Source organism: Strongylocentrotus purpuratus, unplaced genomic scaffold (assembly GCF_000002235.5).
Source record: "Strongylocentrotus purpuratus isolate Spur 01 unplaced genomic scaffold, Spur_5.0 spur5_scaffold_5, whole genome shotgun sequence".
Classification (NCBI taxonomy): domain Eukaryota; kingdom Metazoa; phylum Echinodermata; class Echinoidea; order Camarodonta; family Strongylocentrotidae; genus Strongylocentrotus; species Strongylocentrotus purpuratus.
In genome coordinates, this window is record NW_022145611.1 from 38,631,387 (window position 1) to 38,641,257 (window position 9,871).

At 35.3% G+C, this 9,871-nt stretch overlaps 1 protein-coding gene across 2 annotated transcripts in view; it reads right to left on the reverse strand.

The window, feature by feature from the left end:
* Positions 1–9,871, reverse strand: part of LOC576766 — a 30,044-nt gene extending 20,173 nt beyond the window's left edge. The window contains exons 1-2 of one of the 2 annotated variants that reach the window (XM_030998970.1): positions 9,581–9,871; positions 6,454–6,834 (exon numbers count right to left, since the gene is read on the reverse strand). In XM_030998970.1, coding sequence (XP_030854830.1) covers positions 6,454–6,609 — 156 coding nt within the window. In that variant the 5' untranslated portion in view covers positions 6,610–6,834; positions 9,581–9,871. The other variant, XM_030998972.1, reaches the window with a different exon arrangement.

Here is a 9,871-nt window from a genome sequence, read left to right on the forward strand (position 1 = left end):
AAATATTCTGTATTTTCTATACATTCCATTTATTAAGCATAATGACAATTACTATTAATATTACGAAGCTTTGGACTCTCGTGCCGGTTCGTGAAAATATTATTTTGCTGTTTACGTAGCAAAAATATTTTCACGAACAGGCACAAGCCACTGTGTCGTTTTTCCTATGTAACTTTACGCGCAAGACAAAAGCGCTCGCGCTGTCTTAGCGCATATTTTATTTTCACGAACCGGCACAACCGCCTGTGTCGCGTCGTCTAGGTCTTGTCTTGTAAGCGCAAAGATATTTTCACGAACCGGCACAGCCCATTGACTTATCACGGCGCGTGCCGGTTCGTGAAAATATGAATCGTGCTTTTTGGCTCGTGTGTCGTTTTTGTCATTTGTGTAACCATGGATATCTCAAAAATTAAAGCGTTTTGGATGCTGAAATTTGGTGAGATGAAAGATTGTTGATAACTTATGCTAAAAATGCAAAAAAAATAAAAACTACATTTTGAAGGGATTTCGGTGGCTTGTGCCGGTTCGTGAAAACGGCGACGATATACCATGGAGATTCAAGCCATGTTTTACATTCCCAGAGCAGAAAAGTGATATTTTTGTTAACTCTTGTACAAAACGGATAAAGAAAATTGAGGGGATGACATCATACACTAACTTATTTGCATACAGCATATATACATGTATGTGATACTGTATATGTCAAAAAATGTTATGTTTACAACAAAGAACTTGGTTTGAGAACCAACTGCACATCGACAGGCATTTAATAGCCAATAACTTACATGTTCAACTGGGCAACAAACCAATCAGCTAATGAACTAAATGTTTAACAACATGCAATCAGGTATACTACAATAGGAGAAACTGTGACCCAGAAAAATACAAAATTAACGCCCCTTTGAAAATATTTGGAAAAGGAAATGTTGACAAACTAATGAAATCTCTATTTTGTCATACTGTATTACTGTACCATTGAAAGCTTTGAGCGAGTAAATACATGTAGAATGAAGTCTAAAGTGATAGAATAACACCAGTCCTGTGAAGCACACAGATAAATAATATCACATCACCGGTATTAAGTAATATAAGTATTTCCTTCCTGATTAATGTGATCATACAACCCAAAATCTTTAGACGAAATAGCTTCACAATCACATTTCAAAAACAAATTAAATTGTTCACACACTTGGAGGCTAATCTTGAGTGGCAGTATAAAGAGGCACTTGAAGGTAATGACACAATACTATAACAGATCCAAATTCACAAGCAAAGTTGAATAGCTGAAGGAAATTCAGGCTCAAAATTTTGATCTAAAATGAGTATTACATGTAGATTGGATTACAAATGGATCAATGTTGTCACTATAGCTGTATTTTACATGTACACTGCCTGCAAGCAAAAACCATCAGTTTTTCTCACATTCAGACCTGTGTTTCTTTTGAAGGTGCTAAGCAACTACCCATAAAACATCAGGAAAATCTCAAATAAAAAAATCCATCTCTGGAGTGTGGAATTTTTAAACGCATGCAGAGTGGCACATGAGCAACCTCCTCCTCCCCCCCCCCCCAAAAAAAAAAAAAAAAATTATCAAACACTACCGGTTTCTTAATTCTTATTAATTTTTCCAGTAGTGTTAATGGCAGTCTGAAAAACCAATGGTTTTTTAGCTTTGTAAATGGGCCTTTATGTCCAGACAAGAGTGTATTCTGATAAAAAGAGAAGGTCATGCTCATGTTTGCCTCGTCTGTTTATCCATTTCTCTTCATAGGCAAAAGTTTTGGTAAGGGGGGAAAAAGCATCTCACAGAATCCTACAAAAACTCAAAGTTATTACAAATAGATAACTGCAAAGAAATTTAAGAAAATTTAATTGTTAATAAATAAATACCCTTAAAGGTAGGTACTATGTCCCATTTGCAGGCCAAAAAAATGAAAAGGTTAAATTCCAACGGCATTTCAAAGATAATACTAATTTAGAACTTCCCTAAAAAAGGTGGGTCTTGAAAATGTCTTCAAGTGGGAAAATAATGACTATTAGTTGTCAAATCGACTTAGAAGCTATAGAGCCAATAAGTAATAGTCTTGATTTTCAGACCATTGTACCGAATGGTCATACGTTTTATGCGGCGCAAAGATTCAATCAGTTTAATTTTGGCCATCACAAGAAGTGGGTTATTGATGTAGACAAATGCTCATGTACCCTTTACAGCTCATTTTATGTATGTTATTACCAAAGAAGAAAAAAAGCCAGTCAGTCACTCAATAGTGTCTAGACAGTGAAGACTAGCAAGTAAACGGGTTTCCTTGCATAATTTGAATATTAGGACACTGCTTAAATTTCACAGATAGGACATACATGACATATTCATAATTCATGCAAATTTCTACAGAATTTGAGGTGGGCTGCAAAAGGGACATAGTACCTTTAAACTAAAAAAATATAACTCCAAGTATGTACAATGTAGGCTTACAGTATGCCGGCCTACCAGTGGCCAAACTCTAAATATCAATTGTACACATTACTGTATTAGTAATAGCACATCAATACTGTTGATTTTCTTTCTGCTCTTTTGGATAGAAAGCACTATACAAATGAAAAAACAATACCGGTAGTGACCTTTTAGACCTGACCACTGCCACTGGACCTGAGTGAAATGAAAAGAAATCAATACCTGAAGGCTTTCTTTTATTTCTTAAGAAAAGGCAGAAATCTTTACATCCAGGTTCCAGGCTCTTCTGAGAAAGTATTTGGCCTATATTTTTTCCCTGTCAATTGTCACGATTGAAGGTACTCAAAGGATTTTTTTCTTCAAAAGAAAGCACACAGAAGTTCTCTTGCATGAAATAGGCCGGTTGTTCACTCTCCTGAACCATGGAACCCATCGAGAAAAAAAACATTGTAAAGGGGGAGGGTCAACAAACTTTTTCTCCTAAACTTGAAATGGTGCCAATATTTAGGTTGAACAAACTTTTTAGCTGGACTACACAAGGTCAGAATAAAATAGTTCTAAGCAAATTTCTCAGGTTTAGTAGTTTCACCAGGGAAAGATGGTTCCACTTCTTGTGTTATTATTTTCACTTTCTTTTCAATGTCATGACATGCACATCCTCTGTTTAAATATAGGCTATGGTGAAGTGGAATATTGGGATATTGCATGTGTGCCAAAAAAACACACCCAAAAATGATAATTTTTAAAAAATGGATAGAAACTGGTCAACTTAGTACAGTAACTCCATTGTTGCATCAACAATATCATGTGTTATTTATTACAGAGTTTAATTTGAACAAATAAATGTACATTTAGAGAAAATGATGATCTCTCAGATGAATATCTTCATCGTCATGTTGGCCCCCATGTAATACAATTTACATTCCAACAGAAAGTAGTTTCAATTTGTAATGTAACAGATCTATATGAATTAAATAATACATGCACAGATATACATGTAGATGTGAAATCTGTTGGGAAATTTGAACTTTGAGTAAATTTTCATTTAAAAGTACATGTACATGTACTGTCACTGACTGAGACTATACTCATGCAGAGTACAATATTTCACCCCTAGGGCTGGCCCCAAATTAACTACAACAAGCCTTTGCCAGGTCAACAAACTTTTCCACTGAGTACTGTGTATAATCTTAACTGGAATGCCATGGCATCACCTGCCCAGTTTGAGCAAGTGGTACACTATTTATTGATAAAACAAAACAACTTTAATGTTCTTGAGATGCAAGTGAATGATGGAAAAAGAATGAATGAAAGAATTTAATCACCAAAATTTAATCACCAAAATTTGATCACATTAATAACAATAACCAAAAACATATTTTGTTAATGTACATGTATCTAGTGAGTCTAGCTCAAATCATGGACCCTTCCAAAAAGTGCAAGCAGAATGAGTGACAATGCACTGTTAAGTCATCCTGTACTCCATGTTACTACAACAGAATATAGAAGTTTAATGAAGCAAGCATACATGAAAGACTAATCTGACCTTGGGGCTTACTTTCAATAAGCAGGTTATTACTCATTGAATCTTCTCATAGAGAACTCTGTTTCTATGAAAAACATCCTTTCACACAAATCACAGGATTTCAATAGCCAATGAAGAGTAAAAGGTTGTATGTAATATGTATAGTGCAGAAAGGACTGCAGCGCAATTTTTTTTGTTGAAATTGCTCAACTGACAAGTCTCCTTTAAAAACCCAAAGGACTATCTATACTGCATTAGGTTCAGTGCATCAAATTAGTGTTTATGTCTTAATAATATCAATCCATGATGATTTTATACTACAGGCACTCGTATCCCCCAAAACACTAGATTGGAATTGAAAATTTCTCATAGATTCAGCTGGATTCATTCCATGAAAACATCAAAGTTGGAAATAAAAGATTTTTTATTTGGGTAGCATATTGTGACAAGGACTTTCTAGATAGAGCAACTACAATGTTAGACCGAAAGTTGCAGTCTCTGATATCGACGGTGGTTTCACTGAGATTGCATCTGGCTCCACTGACCGCCTCTATACATAGACTGAAGTACGGCCTATGCCGTACTAGTGGAACAAATGGTTCGGTTCGGCAGGACCGCGATGAATGAGATATGCAACAAGATTTTCACTCTTTACATCCTCATAAATGGACTTTTGCTGCAATATTACAATAGACTAATAAAAATATAAAAAATAACAAACATATATATGGCTTTGACTTACGATAGCTTGCTCATTTATATCCTAAATTAATGATTAATCCGAGAAAGTCTCGTAGTCGACATGATTCGTTGTCATCCATCTTGGTTTTTATTAATGAATATTCATTTTTTCTTTTTGAACGTCCAATAGCTACGTACGAGTCAACCCAGTGATATATGAATATTCATAACCCAATACGAAACGAGTGCTCTGATTGGCCATTTGCTATGTTTTGGTAGGTTGACCCGGAAATATATCGGCCGGGTGATGTCATAGATTACTAATTTGAATGGATGAACGGTACGTTTCACGGTTCGGAGAAAAAAATTGGATAAATCATATAAGTAAGTCCAAAAATTTTGCATTTGTATGATGAGTCAATTATTATTATTTAGTTTAAATAGGAGTACAATACATATACTTAATTTATATCTGATTTATAAATCAGAAAATTAGATCTAAATAGTGAAAATCGGGGGAGAAAGCTCTATCACCATAAGTGGCAGCTGGATTGGCCAGATTACCCCCACGGTATGAGATCTCTGTAGTACTGTCTGTATATGGGGAATGTCAACAAATGTCAGTTTTATTAAAGAAATGACCCATATCAGACGATTATTTCTGTCTACTACAATGTATGACATTGGTGGATTTCTTCAGGCCCAGCCATGAGGGCCCTTTTTTGTACCTACATGTAGAATACTGTACACTGTTTTGATCATGTACATGTACCGTAATCCTAATACAGTGTACCACATTTTGGTTTCAAATAACAGATCACAGGAAACTTATGACCTTGCACATGAATAACAACTCTTCGCTGTCAATAATTTCCTTATTGGGAATCTTTGTATGTAATATATATTGATAGATCCTGTGATATGATCTTGTGTCTTGTGATATGATCAAGTTGCTGGTATTCTAGTTCTACATGTTTACAATGTCCACTGCAGATAAAATTCAGTTATCCGATTTATTACCGGTCACTGTTTAAATAACAGAATTGAGTTTAGATGTGGAGTGAAAATGTGAAATGTATTCTTTTGGGGGGATTTATTTGGGTCTTGATTTTTGCAACATCATTCATGTTTGTACTAAACAGTGGTTATGAATCAATGCACTATTCACTCAAGCATAAACAAGGAATATTGCATTTTTAGGTCATAAATTTGAAAATTGTAAAGAAAAGGAAAGAAGAAAAAAATTATCCTGAATCTAAGTTAGACCTTCCCAAGTACAACTAAAGTTTATACAGTATTTACACGTACTTACTGGAAAAAAGATTGCATATTAGGTCTCATACCAGTGAGTATATTGTGAAAAGCTTGAGCTGTGATTTGCCAATCTAAAGGGTACATGTCATGTGTTTCGGGTATGAGTGTTCGTCACCTCTCCTACTTCTCTGTAAATTCTTGACAAGGATTCAAGGGGCTCTTAAATTATCATAATGGGCGAGCAATTTCACACATCATACAACTGGAAGATTCATTTTAAAGACAAAAGGTAAATATCACTGAACAAAGTCAAAGAAGAAAAGATACAGTACGTATTTGAGACTTAATAATGCTAAGGCATTTCTGAATCATTTTACTCCTGGAATATAACTTATATTAAATAATGTAATCCTGTAACAATATTTTGATATAAAGTATTTGATACCAATCACCACAGAAACGTAACATTTTTTACCCCTAACATTACTTAAAATCTTGACTTTTTAACATCTGAAGAGATTCATATGCACACAATACCTACCTTTATTGTGACAGGCAGAAATATACTGATGAGAAGAATGGAGACAAGGCAGAGAGAGAAAGTGATAAGACACCAAAAGAAGAGAGCGGTCCAGTCGATACCTGCCAGACACCCCAGTGCTTCCCAGACCACGGATGATGACCCACTGTTGGTCATCCTGACGTTCCTTGTTTCTGCACACTGGTCAGTTTCTCACACAGTGAGACTTCCAAATGATGAATTAATCACCCTTCAGCCCCCAAAAGACTGCCGTATAAAGTCTCTTTCTAATGTGGGGTCTGAATGTTCAGATCTCCTGGTTGACTGAGATAGCAATCTGGTGTTGTAAGCCGTCTTGATAGAAGAATGTGGAATTGTATCCTCTGGTCAAGTCATGATCACCTGTACAAAAAGAGGACAAAGGAACACATCAATACTACTATACAACACCAATTACATGACTGAAAGTATGCAATATATGGCCAAAACAGATGCATGTGAAGTGTGTAATTGTGTAACAAGGTATTTGAGAAAAGGAAAGGTTACATTATCATACACTTGTACAGGATGACCTTCATAGAATACAGAATTTTCTGAAATTTTTATCAAATTGGATCACCGCAAGGAAAATGCGCTATATCAAATATCTTTTGGATTGGATTGGATATGCACTGATAATATAGTATGTAAATCAAATCAACACCATTTAAGGAAACCTCAACCCAGAAATAAAGTTTAATCATTTTGAAAGGAATATTGTATTCTTGCCCATTAATCTACAAGATTACTCACCAAAGTGTGCAAGAGAGGTATAAAACAAGATGTTCCTAGCATACTGTACAGTTTCTCAGTAAGACATGGACAGCGCCCATTTCTTGATCAGATGATGTAATATGCGAAGTTGTTTATCAAATAAATGATTTAAATTTATGTTTGCTTTCTACCCAGGCGTGTGTGGTGATGAAGAAATTTCATTCACTTACAATTAAATTTACGGTACCCTTTTAACTGCAATGGCTCAATGGTTGGTTTATTAAAATATTCAAATTGTACAAAAACGTTTTCAACAAAGGTTGTTCTGGACAACCTGAAGGCTTGCCGAGGCTCGCCTGACAAAGCAAAAAATAATGTATGCAGACTGGATTCCATGTACATGTATTGCAGTTCATTCATTAATAACAGGTTAATGGAATACCTCATCACTTCATGTACATGTAGGTCCCCAGGAAACAATAAATTTGAATATATTAGTATAACACTCTATAGTATTGTCAGAACACAATGTGCATAAATAAGTTTGTTGCATTTGTGCTCTTCTGGGGTGAAGGTTTTGCATACCGGTAAATGAAATACGTTTGTTAACTGCTTTTATTTAGTATTTTTAAATAAATGAGTTACATTATTGTTCCCCCATTATATGTTTCAACCTAATATATTTTTAACATTCTCAGCTATGATTTAATTGCCGTCATTTAACTTGAGAGTAAAGGTTTTGTTATTGAATTAAAAATATTTTTTAACTAAGGCTTGGTGGATATAGATGAAACATGCACAAGTTCGCCTGCTACTTACGTCATATTTTCAAGAAAAAATGCATTACTTCATGCCACAAATATCTTCATTTATGAGTATGACTATGTAATGACTATCTATTGTACATTTTTGAAAGGGATATTGTACACTGTACAGTGCAAGTCCAAAAAAAAAAAGTTTACACATAGAAAATTGCTTATTTATTTTAAAATCATCTATGAACAGTAAATTGTTATACATCTTATGAAAGAGTGTTTTATCCCAAATCATTTGGTATCATTTTTGTGTGGTATGTGTTCACGCTTGGATGAACAGGAGGCATTGTTTGCAAGAGTTCCGAGAATTATCGATGTTTTATCATAACTTAATCACATTTATAATTAATAAATGACACATATTTGGAAAGCTTAGATCTTCCTCTTTCATTTGGTGGAACTCATTATGATGCATATTTCCCGCATAAGTGATTAAAATCAATTTGAAGAGAGGAAACCGAAAAGTCGTTTGGCGGGCGGTATCTGAATTTCAAAGAGAAAATCACATTTCTAGAAAGTTGAGTTTTTGCCCTTTCATATGACACCTCAATCAGGAAAAATGAGCACGGAATGACAAAGTTCTGTTTGTTTAAAGTAGCCCTTACATATTCATAATTTTAGCAAACAAATTTGTTTTCACTGGCTGCTGGCCGTAGCAAAAAGCAGAATTGACAAGACTTAACTCTGTTTTGTTGACAATCAGCCATGCATAAAGTCTTTCGTCTACGGCTGATTGTCAACGAAATGGAGTTAAGTCTTTTGTTAATTTTTTTTGTTGATACGGCATGCAGCCAGTGAAAACGAATTCGATTAATCAAATTATGGTTTAATCAAATTATCTCGGACGCACTGTATAGTGTATGTGATGTTTGAATAAAACAATTGGGATTTGGGTATTAATTCTGTCTTTGCAGATCCAAATAACATCCCTAACAAAATTAATCATGCCACACATGCATAACACATATATACAGAGACACCAAGTTCAAAGATCAGCAATGCGTGACATTTTCATGATCGGCGCTAAAGCGCGCGTGCGAGAGTATAACACACGTATAAGGAATAGTCTAGGCCTAGCGTTTTTTCGAAATCTAGCGCGCGTCGTGCGTGAGAGCGTTTCCAGACCCTCAGAATTTAGTCTAGTCTAGACTACTCCATCTTTGAAAATAGTTACAAGATTTTTTTATTTTACCTTTAAGCCCTATAGACCAGTCTAGGCCTTGATCTAGATCTAGACAGGTCAGTAGACTCTAGACCTATTAAATAACGAAATTGATTTTTGTTAGTTTTTGTTACACTTCTTGAAAGCTGTCTAATCTTTACTTACTTTCATAAATCTACATGAATTTTCTGTTAAATCAATATTACCGGTACTTAGAATAACAATTAAAAGGCAATATCAATACAAATACAACGACAAATAGTGTCACACAGATGCACAAGGGCTAGGCGCAGTGCACATGGAGCCCGCGCCCGCCTACCTCTTCGTCGAATCCGGATGCTGGGCTCGGTCCTATCACTATGCTGTGCCTGTGTGGTTTGTGGAGAACTGGAACAATTTTAAATCTACGATTTCTCACCTCGATTATAACGTCGTCATCTGTCCTTGTTACTCCTGACCTTAAACAGTTAAGTACGATCCATGATATATTCTAGGCGCTAGGAAGATTAGAGAAGTCCATACATATTAAACCACCCCGAGGAGTACCTGGCATGAGTCTTGTCTCTAGATCTACTTCTTCCGATATCTTCGTTCATGAATCAAATTTGTCTTTCATTTGTGTGTGCATGTATTGTACCTTGAGTGCGAGTAGTGTTCGTGTGTGTTCGTACGTGTGTGCGGTACTATTCTGTATTGTGGTGGCAAATTA